The 14,466-nt window shown below is 42.3% G+C and overlaps 1 protein-coding gene across 2 annotated transcripts; it reads left to right on the forward strand.

Annotated features, from left to right (window-relative positions):
* GABRD (gamma-aminobutyric acid type A receptor subunit delta) lies at nt 1–14,348 on the forward strand. Of its 2 annotated transcripts, none has more exons than XM_064730576.1 (9): nt 1–413; nt 7,703–7,815; nt 8,362–8,429; nt 8,782–9,002; nt 9,797–9,879; nt 11,157–11,294; nt 12,204–12,359; nt 12,895–13,106; nt 13,424–14,348. In XM_064730576.1, the coding sequence occupies exons 1-9, from the start codon at nt 346–348 to the stop codon at nt 13,721–13,723; spliced, it is 1,359 nt and encodes a 452-aa protein (XP_064586646.1). In that variant the 5' UTR covers nt 1–345; the 3' UTR covers nt 13,724–14,348. The 2 variants fall into 2 exon arrangements, with proteins under 2 accessions (XP_064586646.1, XP_064586647.1); XM_064730577.1 differs by having other exon boundaries at nt 121–413; nt 12,207–12,359.
* The last annotated feature ends 118 nt before the right edge of the window (nt 14,349–14,466 follow it).

Genomic DNA, 14,466 nt, shown 5'->3' on the forward strand with positions numbered 1-14,466 from the left:
AGAGCGGCCGGAGGAAGAGCCCGCGGCAGGGGAGGGATGCGGGAGCAGGGCAGCGGAGCCGGGCGGGACTGAGCCACCCGCAGAGGAGAGGAGGAGAGGGAAGGAGAAGAGAGGAGAGGAGGGGAGAGCTGCCCTGCTCCCTGCTCCGTGCCGGGCTGCCTGCATGGCTCCCGGGCACTGTGGAGATTGTGGGGGCTGCTGCTGCTGAGCAACCATCCATCGCTTTAAACTCAGCCTCAACTTAGCGCAGCAGGCAAGAATGGCAAAGCCACTGGAGCTTTGGAGCTGCCAGGAGAGCCGGGCAACCTGGGTTTTGGTCGCTGCTGTCTAATAAATGGGAGTAAAATGGAATTTCTTACCTGGGTTTTTCCTGCCTTGATTCTACTGTGCACCCAACAGCACAGGTGTATCAGGTAAGAAAACATCTTCTCATTCTTTCTTAGCCTGGCCTCAGGCAGCCGTTCTCTCGGGGTACCGGAGTGAGTGATGCCAGCTCGGGCTGGGGCTCCCACTTTTGCCCAGGGATGATTTCTGCACTTATGGGCCACGACTGCTTGGAGTGAGTGTTCAGGAGAAAAAGGGCCCTTGAGTGAAGAGTTTCCTTAATGTGCCTCATCTGTTTCAGTTTTTTCTTTCTTCATTCCCTAGCTGAGAATGCACTTCTGCCAGTGGAGCAGCAGTTTCTTGGCTTAGTCAAGGGCTGTGTTTTTAACAGGATGCTCCTGGAACCTTTTTCCCGAGGGCACTTACTCCAAATTGGGGGCAATCACTTTTTGCAAGGCACTGCAATATCCCAGCTCAGCCTCAGCCCCTCCAGCAGCTCTGTAGGGGCCTGCTGGAACATGAAACTCTTCCCTAAACCCCAGCACAACCAGTGGGGCACCAGCTCAATAGCTTTGCTTAGGGCCTCCATAGGTGCCATTAAAACCCCAAAATCCAACCATCCCTTTCTAATGAGTTCATTAAGTCTCCTCAACTTGGGTTAGCAGGAAGAGACTGTCAGAGATCTTAGGGGAAAAAAAATTGGAGAACTCAAACCATTTTTTAAAATAATAAATTTGAAAGAAAGATGTATATTTGCAGCTCTCAGTCACATTTCCTCTGAAGGTGTTAGCTAGGCAACCAGCGCCGGTCTCGGTATATTCTTATTCTCTCCAGATCTGGAGGCTGGATGTGGAGAAAGCTTGCCATGATTACGCAATGAAAATAGAGGGGGGAGTAAAAAAGAACTTGCTGCATGTAAAAACATGCCTACACCCCCCAGAGCAGGGGTGGCTGTGGCATTAAAGGGGTCTCACATCTCCTGCTTCATAGACATCCTTAATAGCTTCAGAGGAGTGCAAGAGGCAAAGTGGGAACTGTAGTAAAACATAACGTTGTTGTTACACCTTTTGGAATTAATCAGGGACATCTGATATTTTTCGCTGGGAAGGAAAAGAACCTTGCTCAGAGAAAGTGTCAAGTCAACTGCTCTTAGTCAGGATTGACAGAATGATTTATCCTGTGACCTTGAATCTGTTATCAGGGTCAGATCCTGACATCCTCTGAAGCAACCCAGTGGTACAGTGAAGGCAGAGTATTTAATACTGCTTATTGCCTAAGGGCACCCACAGCTTGCCCATCATGTCAGTGAGCCTGTTCCTCCCTCTGCAACTGGGCTGCCATTGAAGCTGGGGGTTGAAAAGTGATGTTGGAGTAGATAGGACCAAAAACAAGAGAGAATTTTGAGGAAGAGTCAGTCTTCTGAGCCTGTGTCTCCAAGGTCTGCTCCTAGGCACAGCAACTGCCAGAATATGTTTGTTGGAGACATTATTTATTTTATTATTAATTCCCTAATTGACTTTCCTTCTCCAGTTACACAATAGTGATGAATATTTTGGTAAGAATACATCCACTCGTGGCAGACTCAGGCAAGGCAAATTCTAATTTAAATTCCAACTGTTCAGGTTGTAGTCTTCCAAATATTTCAAAGTGTGAGATATTCCATGGCCAAGGAAAGCTTCTCTGGTTGGATTCAGGATTTAGGGTGGCTATGGCAGGACACTGTTTAATCTTGTAAAAAGGGAGTAGCCTCACTTGCGTGTGTACTTTGGATCAGTTAAACAGAACTGAAGTGAAATTTTATCCTTTCATTAGTAAAAATATTTTTGGTACGAGATGCTTTTATGAATAGCAGCATATTAATGGGCAAAACTGCCAATGGCTTCATTTTAAAGCCCTGTTTTTGTTTTCTAAATGCAGTGTGATTCCAAATTTTGATGATAGAGGCCATCCAACACCCCTAAATTCTCTGCTCCTGAGTTCTGTGCATTGTAGATTGAAAAAAAGCCATATTCAAAAAAAAGGAAGAACATTTTGGTGATTTTGAAATTCACCAGTAAGACAAAAGAGACAAAAGACTTCCCAAAAGCCAAACTACCAGTGCAAATAATGTTGTGGATGGGCAGGGGGGGAAGTGGGGGATGCATGCAGGCTCTTCCTCAGAGCATTTCTGAAATCCCTCCTGGGCTGTTTCAGCTCTGTGCAAAGCAATTTCTCTGCCATGTGTGTTGTTTGTCTGAAGTGAATGAGCCAAATTCTGCCTAAGTCAGGTAAACATTTTTTTATAAATTGTGGTTTTTGGTCTGCTCAAGACAGTGATTAGTGCAAGGAATCTTTAAAGGCATTTAAATGATTGACAGGTCTTCAGGACAAAGATGTGCCTTCCACTATTTTATCAGGGTTTGAGATGCTGTGGATGCTGCAATAATAAATGTGCCACAGTGAATGAGATCATCTGCAGAAAGACATTTGGGGAACTATTTCTTCATTTGTGTGAGGAAAGAGCACTTCTGAAAGGAAGGAGTTTTGGGGTGTGTGTCTGTACTGTGTAATTTCTCACTGAAAGAGATTTTAATTCTCTAATTAGAATAGGTGTATATTTAATATTGAAGTTTCCACTCTGTTAAGTGACTTTTATACTCTTGCATTTAATTGTCATTCTGCTGTGTGTCTCCCTAAGCCTTTTACTTCTATTTGTGGAAACAGAGCAGCTTTAACACGTGAATGTATGCAAAGAGTGGTCCATTTTCTGTAGCTTAAACTGCCAGAGAGGCTTTGATGTTCTAAAGGTTGCCATGAATTAAGCCTAATGCCTTTTCAATTACATTTCAAAATACAAAACATATTTACAGTGAGCTTCCCTTCGAGTCTGGAATGGCAGATGGGAAGGATATACATACTGCTGTGGATAATCCTGGAGTTTGGCAGAGGTCAGATTGTTCACTGACCTTGCAGGATATTCCTTGTCTTTTTCCCAAGGAAAAGTTTTCTTCAGTGCTGATGACATCTGGGACATCTGTCCCAAATTCTTATCAAAATGAAATATACTGATCCCAGTCCTCCAGTCAAACTGTTTTCCATCTGCCAGGTTAAAAGATTCCTATAACAACAATGTTACAATCCCCAAGAGAATCAGGTTAGCAGATCTAGAGAAGAAACAGAAGATGCAAAAAGCAATTTTCCACATCTTTCTGCTGTGTGAATTTTTCAGAAGATCAGTGCATCCTCCTAACCAGTGTGGCCTCAAATCTATGTCCCACTGGCCACTGACTCAAGGATTCTGAGCCTTTTTTTGCAGTGATCCTGGAGATTTTGGCACTGCTGGGAAACATGAAATTGTCTATACTATCCCTTGCTCAGCTGCTGTTGTGCTCTCATTCACATGGAACTTACAGATTGCCTCTTGCTTTGGTGTGATTTAAATACCAGATATTTTCTAATAATATTGACAAACTTCTAGCAAGTGTTTTCAAGCAGTGTTGTGGAGGGGAGCACAGACAGGCTAATGGCTCACTTGGCTGACAAGGCCTTTGAAGATGTGCTGGCCAAGTTGGTTGATGTTTCTCCCCCCAGTCACTCCACATTTGTAGGAAGTCCTGGTCCTGCAGCAGCTGGCAGGGAGGTGTCAGTGTGGATTGGAAGGATTTTGGGATATGTGTACTTCTTATTCTGGAACATCTAGTTCTTTGCTCTGTCATGTGACATTCATTGCTTGGAGTTGCTTTATCAATATTTATCAATATTAGGGACAGAGGAACTCCACAGGTGTGTGCAGTTTATCAATGGGATTTCCTTTCCCTTTGCCTGTGCAGGAGAGCTCACTATTGCTTTCATGCTTTAGACAGCAGCAATCTGTTTCCAATGGGCTCAGCTGAAGTTCTCCCAGTGCCCCAGATATGGACAGATGCAAACATGTCCTCAAAAATATCTGCTTGAAATGAGATGTGTGCAGAGTCAGAGTGTGCTCATCTTCAGCTTTCCCTTTGGGAATGACTTCCAGAGGGACAGAGGTCCCCAGGGCTGTTGCCATTCAGCAGTGAGGCTTCTCCACCCTGGCCTGTGCAAACCAAAGAGAAGCTTTCCAGGAGCTCTTTTACCCCTTGGATTTGACAAATCAATATCTTGATTTTACAAAGTCCTTTTCCTTACTGAAACAAGCTTTACAGCAGCTTACATTAGGAAGTGAAGTTGCTGAATCAACTAATAACAGTTGCCTTTCTTTTCATCCTTACTGCTTACACTATGAAAAGTTAATCCCTTCCAATGCATCCTTTCTATGCTGGGCTTCCTTTTTCAGGTACAATAATGAATAATATTTTAGGCCATTTATAATCCCAACTGCTTATCAAGGATGAAGGAAATTCTCCCACCATTCTTCTTGTAATTTTAAAGCACTGGATGTGATGTGTAGAAGTCTAGAGGAATGACTCAAAGGGGTTTTCACCACATGGTAAATTGAGCCATAAAATTATTTCAGCTGTAATATTTTAATAACCCCCCTGGTATTAAGTGCATATAGCTCCACTAACTCCAGCACATTTGTTACACTGATGATCTGACCCTAAGGCTTTATTAATAATAGAAACAAGATTTATTTTAATTGTGTCATGGATATTTAAGTAAAACTCCCTCTAGATTGTAATCTTCTTAAAACACATGGCAGGCTGTAGCCCTCAGTCTTTAACCCGACTCTCATCATTTTAACTTCCTTTGAGCTCCTTGGCTTTCCTTAATGCCATTAAAACAGAATCCTGACACAGGAGAACAGCTGAACTCCAGGCTTTGTCAAAACACGATCAGCACATGGGACACATCACCACGGTGCTGTCACCTCCTGACTTGAATTCTGTTTTCAAAACACTTTCCTGAACTTGGTTGCTGCTTTAGCAACAGAAGCTGAAAGGCATCACCTTCTATTGAGGAGTCAAAGAGATTTTCAGCAGATATATTCATTCAAGTGTACTGCAGCTATTTAATTAGGAAAAGACATAGAATATCATTCTTTACATATAAAAGGGTCTCTGACATTTTACTGATTAGAAGCACCTTTCCATGTCTATGGCTGGGACTTGTGAATTACAAATAAGTATGTTCTTAAACAAACTTCTTATAAAGCTCTAATTACATTACAGTAAATAATGAGGTTGGATGATTGAAAGACCAGCAGTCTGATAGAAAGAAGTGTTGATATATTTGATGAGACCCAATAAAGAAGGAAAAAACCTCTGTCAACATCTGTTATAAATCTTCAAAGCCCTTGTCTAAATCAATTATGTTATTCCAATTTATGTAGCTGAAAACACGTCCTGGAGTGTTCCAAGATCCTTCATATTGCTCAGAAGAGACAGAGGGACCTGAGAAGTAGCCGGGATGGTAATTGGAGAGGAACATACAAGTGTGCTCATGGCAAGGAAACCTTAGCAGTGCAGTTTAAAATCCCATTTTGCTGGGAACTAATGAAGCTGCCCTTGGAGCAGGGTCCCTGTGCTGGGAGGGCACAGAAGCTTTGGCAGCTCTGCTAATGCAAGACTTCAGTGGCTGTGCTGCTCAAAACTTGCATTTACACGCTGTAATCCCAGAACTCCTTCCTTATATCATTGAGTCCAGACAAGAATTTGAAGACCAGGGCAATCAAAGGATTTTCTTTCAGTCTCTGTGAGAAGAGTTGGTTATTGTGGGATGCTCTGTTCCTGTGCTGGCAATAACTGCTTGTGCTGAGCTGAGTGCCCAGGCTGGCATATTTTGGAGAGAAAAACCATGTGCTTTATGTGGGTCAATGTCACATGAACACTCTAAGAAAGTTATGTAAGTACCAAGGCAGAATGTGTTTGTGGTGTATTACTCTGCAGCCTTCCATGGATATTTAACCATTTCTCTTCTGTTACAAGTCACAGATGCCTCTCAAATGCCACATTTATAGCTGGGCTCAGTGGAAGATGCTAAACCAGTGCTCAGGCAGCTTTGATCCCGTACCTGCATTGAGTCTCAGGCCCTCTCAAACCACGGGGAAGTTTTCTCTTTGCAAATGGTGCTGTCATTGTCCCACCCCTCATTTATCTCTTCCTGCCCTGTCAGTCACAGTGCAGAGAGAAACAACGTGAGCAGGCTCAGATCTTCAACTGGAGCCTGCCAGGTTTAGCAGAATATGAAGATAACACAACCTTGCCTTTGTTTGTAAGAGATGGAGGAATTTCCACATCAGTGCCAGGGCTGAGGGGCTGGTGTCAGGGCACCAGGGTAGCTATAGATCCAATGGTGTCAGGAACCCACGTCTCAAGAGAGGAACCCACTTGCCGCGGCAAAAAGTCCAAATATGGACAACATTGGACAAATCCAGACCAGCTCTTTTTTATTCTTATTATTAACACATCAGCCTCAGAACATTGTTAGATGTTAACAGCATGCTGGCCTAATGGGAAATGCCCCCGAAGGTGGGGTAAGACGGAATGACATAAAACCATCTCAGTTTAGATTTCAGCCAATCACACCAAAACAAGACATACTGACAAGCTTTCCATCCAACCTTATAAAACATATGTAATGATAGTTAAAACAAAGAATACTTCATAAGAAACAAAGAACAGAGCTCTATTCACAGTAACCTTCTGAAGATATACATTAAATAAACTTGTTGCCATCCTAAAGCCAAATCTTCAAAGTCCTATTGTTATTTGTCACGTCTACTGCTTGGGAAACTTTTCTGCTGTAACAGAACTTCGGGCCACATCCTGAGGCCTAAATACTCCTTTTTAACCATTTCCTAAAAACCCTCTGACTTTATGGATTCCCACAGGCTGGCAAATGGCAACCAAAGACTTGATGAGCATCACTGGCCTGGCAAGAAGAGGCACCTGAGAGAGGGAGCCTGACTGCTGGGAGAGGCTGTGCAGGAGCACAAATCCCACAGCAACACATCTTCCAGGCAAAACCTGCTGCCTGCCATCCAGATTCCAGATGGGCAGTTTTTCCTGTTTTCCTGTCACATTTGACAATGCTCCAGTCTTCTTGATCTCAGCTGTTGTATAGTAAGAAGCTGTCACAGCTGCATTTCAGAGTTCACAGATGCATTTTAGGCAGTATACAGAGTATCTTCATTTCCCTCATGCTTTTCTAAGTTTTTAAATTTATTTTTCCCACTTTTTTTTAGAAAGAAACTTTTAAAAGTATGGGCTTGTTCTTGAAGTTCCCACAGTCTTGCCTGAAATTTATTTTGATTTAAACAGAAATATCTGAAATGGTTTTCCTACCTATAAAAATCCCCTATATAGCTGATTCTACTGTAGGTGGTCTGTGGTGTAAAATAAGTCAATAACTTCCATTTGCTGTCATTCTTCTGTTTGTAAACATGGGAAATTTTAAGACATTTATTCTCTTTACCCAGAGCTATGAGTGACATCGGAGATTACATAGGTTCCAACATTGAAATCTCCTGGTTGCCCAACCTGGATGATTTGATGAAAGGTTATGCAAGAAATTTCAGGCCTGGGATTGGAGGTGAGACTTGGAGAATGAATAATGTCTCTCTGGTTCTTAAGCCTTCTGATGTTTATGTGAAATTCATATTTAAATAATTAAAAAGTTGTGATTGTCTTTTACTTGGATGCTGGAAAAAAATAACAATCAACATTTTGCTTGATTTTGACAAGAGACAGACTGTTCAACAGCAAGACAGGCTTCTGATGCAGTTCTTAAATCGTTGACATCCAAGTTGAAGGAATTTTGTATTTCATTAAATGGTGATAATTTCTGCATCTGCTTGAAGTCATGCTGTCTTAAACTAGATAAAGTGATTTCCAGAAAGGATTCTGTGATTTTCAGTAGTTGTGATTTTATCTCGTGTCTCTTATCTCTGAAGTGAGGTGTGCTGTTGGAAATTGAGGGCACAATTGGTAAAAGATTTAAAACTCTTGCTTTAAGAATGTACTTTATAATGGGAAACACTTCAGTGAACTGATGAAAGAATTAACAGTCAGGGGTCATTGATATCTTTGTGGGTACCATGATGATATAAATCACCACATTCAAACATTTTTTCCTCAGGTCCTCCCGTTAACGTTGCTCTGGCAATTGAAGTAGCCAGCATTGACCACATCTCAGAGGTGAACATGGTACAGTATCAGATTTTTTAGTTTTGCTTTAAAAAAGCAAAGGTTCAAAACCAGAAGCTGAATTTGCTGAGCTATGTAAACTGATTTTCTCTGTCAAGACCTATGCAACTCTTGCAATGTGTTATGTGTAACATTGATTTTGAATCACTTTTTTATAGCTTGTGCCTATCCATAGTAGGAGCATATGACCAAAATACTGCTTGGGCAGCTCCCTGGCTGACTAAGTGTAAAAATATGTATTTGCACTGAAAGCAAATAATATATTTCCAGGCTAAGACATTGATTATTGGCTAAGTTCCAAGACATTATCATTGTCAGCATCACTTCTTAATTAGGATTTCTCTTGTCACAGGAATACACCATGACAGTATTTTTGCACCAGAGCTGGCGAGACGATCGTCTGTCCTACAACCACACCAACGAAACTCTGGGCCTGGACAGCAGGTTTGTGGACAAGCTCTGGTTGCCAGACACCTTCATAGTCAATGCCAAGTCTGCCTGGTTCCATGATGTGACTGTGGAAAACAAACTCATCAGGCTCCAGCCAGATGGAGTCATTTTATACAGCATCAGGTCAGTGACAAACACTACAAGTGTTCTCTGTTGTGCGTTAACTTTTTGAATGTTCTATAATCAGCCAGCATTCCTAGGAGGATTTCCTGAAATAATTATTGGTTAAAAACGGAAGGAAAGCTCCTATCCCTCTATCCTTTTCTTTCTGAGAAGTCAGGAAGGTCCCTTTGGCAGCACAAACACATTTGGCACTGTGCAGTCACTGCTCATGGCCAGAATGCCCTCAGTGGGAGAGAAGCCTCTCATGGCTTTGGTCACTGGGCAAAGAGGTGCTGAATGCAGAGCAAAGATTCTGTTCTGCACTCCCTCTTTATTTTCCAAGGGAGCTGTGAGCCTGATTTAGGCTCAGCTCCCCCATCTTTCACACACACAAAGTAGCATTTCTCACTTTTGAAGAGGGCTGTGGCTGGAACTCAGTAACTATATTGACAGTTAATTGTGTAGTGTTCTGAAAGATAATGAATGTGCACCTTTGAAACTGTAAGTCCAAAGTGTCCCTTAAGGTATTGGTAGTGATCTTGGGGACAGTGAAAGGGAGGAGATTGAATGAGAAAATTCCTTTTTATCATCATCAGTAGCTGCAGAATCCTCTGACGTTACACGAGTCATTTGACCTTTTTTCAATTCCCTCTGCCTCTGGGTTTCCCACAGACTCAGGCAGCAGCCAGCAGGACTTTGAAAGCAGTTTCCTTTGTTAGCATTAAAGTTTCAAAGTTTTCCACTCAGTCTTTTGAGTTCTGAGGAAAATGCTCTGTCTGAATGTCCCTAAGTGGTGTTCCTGTTGCTCCACACAGGATTACCTCAACAGTGGCCTGTGACATGGACCTTTCCAAGTACCCCATGGATGAGCAGGAGTGCATGCTGGATTTGGAGAGCTGTAAGGGCTGAGTACCTCTGTGCTTTGTGAAAAGCTGCATGAGTGGTGCTGAGATAGCTGGACTGGGCTGGGATGACTCTGCTTTAGTCAGAGGGGTTTAAGTGAACAGAAATCTCTTCATTCCCTGTGCTGGGCATTAAACAGTGAACTTCTCAATACCAGTCCAACCCTGGTCCAATCCAAATCTCTAGGACTGAACAATGAACAGTCCCGCTGACAAATGTTTGCAACTTTGTGCTTCATGTGAAACCCTGTGCAGTTGTGACAGTCACTGGCATTACTGAGCTTTGTATCAAATCCAGTGAGAACAAGTAGAAAAGCCCACCGGCAAAATGTGATGTGCTATTTTTAATTTATGAGAAAATAGGGAAAAGAAAGAATTCCCTGCTTTTAATGAATGCCATTGTGACTAACCTTCACACAGCTCTTTAACTTGCCTTGGCATTCGTGTATCTGTTACACAGAAATCCATCAGAATGCTGCATGGATGGGCTTAATTCATTTGTACTCACAAAGGAGGGTGAAGAATGGATTTATATTTTATCCAGCTTGTATTTAATCTATGATCAGCATGTAATTCCCATGAGCATTAATACTTCTGAATGAAAATCACCACTGACACAAGCAGGGACCACCCAGTCAGGGAAAGTGAATCTGGATTTTAGATCAAGGAGCCCACAGGTCCTGAGGGTTGCAGAGATCTGGGAATGGCAGATCCTGAGCAGATCCCTTGGCCTGTTGATGCAGGTTTCTGGTTTTCTTTTTTGTCACTGACTTTGTTTTCTAGGCTGTTAACCACAATACCATTTTATCCTGTCAAAAATAGCAATCTACAGTTTTACTTACATAATCAGCAAATGCAGAGGCAGCAGACAGTGCCCCAGCAATTCCTTCCCTCTCCCAGGGAGTTCTGCAGGGAGTTTTGGTGGGGGTTGAAGGGTTTAATTGAATTTGAGGGTTTTCATTTCAGTGAAGCAAACAGAAATAAAGTCTCTTTAAAGAAATGGATGCTTTAGTAGCAAGTTGTCAATGAACAGCAGAAGTAGGAAAGATTGATTTCCTGTGGATTTGCATATTACATAAACCCTCTCATTCATATCCCCCTTTCTGTCATGGCTGTGGTGCCCTGCACCTCTCCAAAGCAGAGAGAATGATCCAGACTGACTCTCAGCACGTTTGCAACGTGTCTGGTGGAAATCAGCATAGCACAGGAATTAGAGAACTTCTGCTATGAATTCTCCCTTGAACTTTGTGTTTACTCAGCTTTCTTTTGGCAGATGGCTACTCTTCAGAGGACATTGTCTACCACTGGTCAGAAAACCAGGAGGAGATCCATGGGCTGGATAAGCTGCAGCTTGCTCAATTCACAATTACCAATTACCAGTTCACAACAGAAATCATGAACTTCAAATCTGGTAACAGAATCTTTCTTCAATTCAGGGACAGTACCTGACTTTTTTCCTGCAGAGAGAAACCTCCTCTATCTATAACAGAAAATCCTTCTCCTTAAGTGACTAATTTAAGAACCTGTCAGGTTTCTGATAAGAGTTTCCTTCATCTTCCATTTGTGAGAAGTGCCATTCTTTGCTGAGCCTCTAGGTAGCCACTGTAGCAGGTTCTGTCCTTCAGCTCTCTCTGCTTGACAAAATCCTGCGTGGAGTAGCCAGACAGCACTTGATAAAAGCACTTGAGGTATAGCTCACATTTTCTTGACCTAATTTGCAACTTCAGATCAAGAAAAATTTCCATTAGCCCTGATGTTCTGGGGCTTATGACGTACAGTCAGATCAGTCTAATTCTACCCCGTAGAAGTCAGTGGTGTGTATGTCTATCACTGGGCTTATTGCAATGTTTGTACAAGATTGGAGTCATTTCTTTCCTGCTGATTTTTCATCCTCTTTCATGTATTCAGATTCTCATTTATGCTGCACATCTCCTCTAAGCTCTTTTTTGAGTTTGAAATTAACTTGGCCTTTTAAAAAATCTAAATTTAGTATCTGGAGGACTTTCTACAGCAGATGATAAGACAGTACACATTTTGAAGCAATACTGTTATTTGAGAAGACTCATGATTTTATTTTCAGATCTGGCATTGATATGACCTGAGACAAATCATTTGACCTATTCTTAGCTGATGAAAGCTGCAGAACCTCGTGCAGGGTTTAGGAAGCATCCATCCAACAGCATCAAAAAAGCTTTTTGTGACCCCTGTGCAGAGGATGCTAAAGAGTGTAGCTCTGTGTCGTTATCTGAAATGTCATTTAAATATCAGTCTAAGTGTAATTCCCACAGCCAGAACCTGCTGTGCCTGCTCTCCTTTCCAGCAGGTCAGTTTCCCAGGCTCAGTCTCCACTTCCACCTTCGGCGGAACCGGGGCGTTTACATCATCCAGTCCTACGTGCCCTCCATCCTGCTGGTGGCCATGTCGTGGGTGTCCTTCTGGATCAGCCAGTCCGCCGTGCCTGCCAGGGTGTCCCTAGGTAACACAGAGGGCTGGGGGCTCAGGGGAAGGCAGTGCTCAAGTGGCAATTGTGCTCTGATGATCCTCATTAAGGTGCATTTGTGTTTACATTTGCAGAAGGGAGGGCTCTTTGAAAGATTTCTCTCCTGGTTTAATTTCTGTCATGTTGTCAGAGCAGCAAATAAGCACCTAGGGAGGGTTAAAAGCAGTAATGACTGTGAAAGAAATGAAAGAATTGATTTGAAGGAACCAGGACAGTGGCAAAAAAATGTTCCTGAAGCTTGTGGGTCTTGTTGTCTGATGAAGGGCTGCCAGTCCAGATGTAAAAGTGTTTGAGGGTTAATTATTTGGGTTTTGTTTCTCCTGATCTAGGATAAAACCAAGAATAATTTATTCAAAGCTGCCTTAGTCATACAAATGCAGTTTCTTAAAAGTTTTGAAAATCAGAAGGCACAGTATTAAGGGGCTTTTACTGTGAAAATGATAATAATTCATATTAATAAATCTATTTATGTATATTAGTGCACATATTTCTCTCCCATGGCACCCTGCAGGTATCACCACAGTTCTCACAATGACCACCCTGATGGTCAGTGCCCGATCCTCGCTCCCACGAGCCTCTGCCATCAAGGCCCTGGACGTTTACTTCTGGATCTGCTACGTGTTTGTGTTTGCTGCTCTGGTGGAATATGCCTTTGCACATTTCAATGCTGACTACATGAAAAAGCAGAAGAACAAGATCAAGGCGAGAAGGCAGAGTGCAGAGGTCAGTAAGTGTGATTCTGGGAATAACTTTGCCACAGCAATCACCCTGCTTTGTGACCTTTTACTCCAAATTCTTCCTGAGAAAAGCTTTGAGAATGTTCTGGATGGTGCCTCAGTAATTCAGAGCATGGAAAGCCATAACCAGAATTATATGTGGTAGCACAGAGCTTCCATCAGTTCTGCCAAAGCAGGGGTTAAATCCCATTCTCCACATATGGATCCCAGGGGTGTTTCAGCATTCTGGTGCCACTGAAGGCTTGGATAAATGACACTGTCCTTGCCCTGTAAATTGCCATTATTCTCCTCTCTCCTTTGCAGATCAACGTGAAGAATGCCATTGTTCTGTTTTCCCTCTCCATAGCTGGGGTGAACCAGGAACTGGCCATTTCCAACAGGCAGCACCGAATTCCCAGAAGCCTGCCAGGATCATATGGCACAATAGAAATAGAAACTGGAGAGACAAAACAGCAGCAGGGAATGAAACTGGACAAAAAGGGTGGCCTGAAGTCCCTCTTTAAGCCCATTGATGCTGACACCATTGACATTTATGCCAGAGCCGTGTTCCCAGCAGCCTTTGCAGCAGTCAATGTTATATACTGGGTTGCATACACAATGTAAAGGCAACAAAAAAAGGAAAATTCTTCCCAAGACCTACAAACTGAACAATACCCACAGGCTAAAAAGCCCTCACTGAAACTGAATGGAGGCTCCTCTTCTCAAAGTATTTTCCAACGAGCTCAAACACTTCCAAAGCCAAGAAGGTCCTGCTATGAATTCCTACTTAAAGCAGCAATTTATTGCTGACCTGATTTGATACCTGAGACTGCACTCTGCCAAACAAGTCCAGCTCTTCCTTTCCTGTAATTCCATGAGACAACTTTTCATATGTACATATTTGTAGCAAAAGTTTAAATCTTAAATGACCATGGTTTTCCTCCACTTCAAGGTTGATCAGTAATGAAGATTTGGCTTTTCACACTCAGATAATTTCCTTTTTATTTGTAATGAAAGAGCTCATTCCTCACTTCTGCACGAGTGGTTTTCTGCATCTGTGGGCTGGCCTAGGTTTAACAGTAGTGCTAAAGTTGGAGTTTTTAATCAGAAAAATCTCATGAACAAAGTAAAAGGGAATAGAGGGGAGTGGAGGCTTTTTCTTAAAATATTATTTGTCTTGGGTAAAGTATTGAAAAATTTCAATGCTCTTAGTCACAGCATGAAATAAAATATACTACATAAAATTCTACTGAATTGTTAATAATGACTGTATTACATTTCAGATCTGAGCTAATGAAAGTTTAAACATTTAAACACAGAAATGTTTATTAGTTTAATAGGCCCCAAAATAGATAAAGTGGTTTAGA

The sequence above is a fragment of the Zonotrichia leucophrys genome, chromosome 21, assembly GCF_028769735.1.
Source record: "Zonotrichia leucophrys gambelii isolate GWCS_2022_RI chromosome 21, RI_Zleu_2.0, whole genome shotgun sequence".
In the NCBI taxonomy this organism is placed as follows: domain Eukaryota; kingdom Metazoa; phylum Chordata; class Aves; order Passeriformes; family Passerellidae; genus Zonotrichia; species Zonotrichia leucophrys.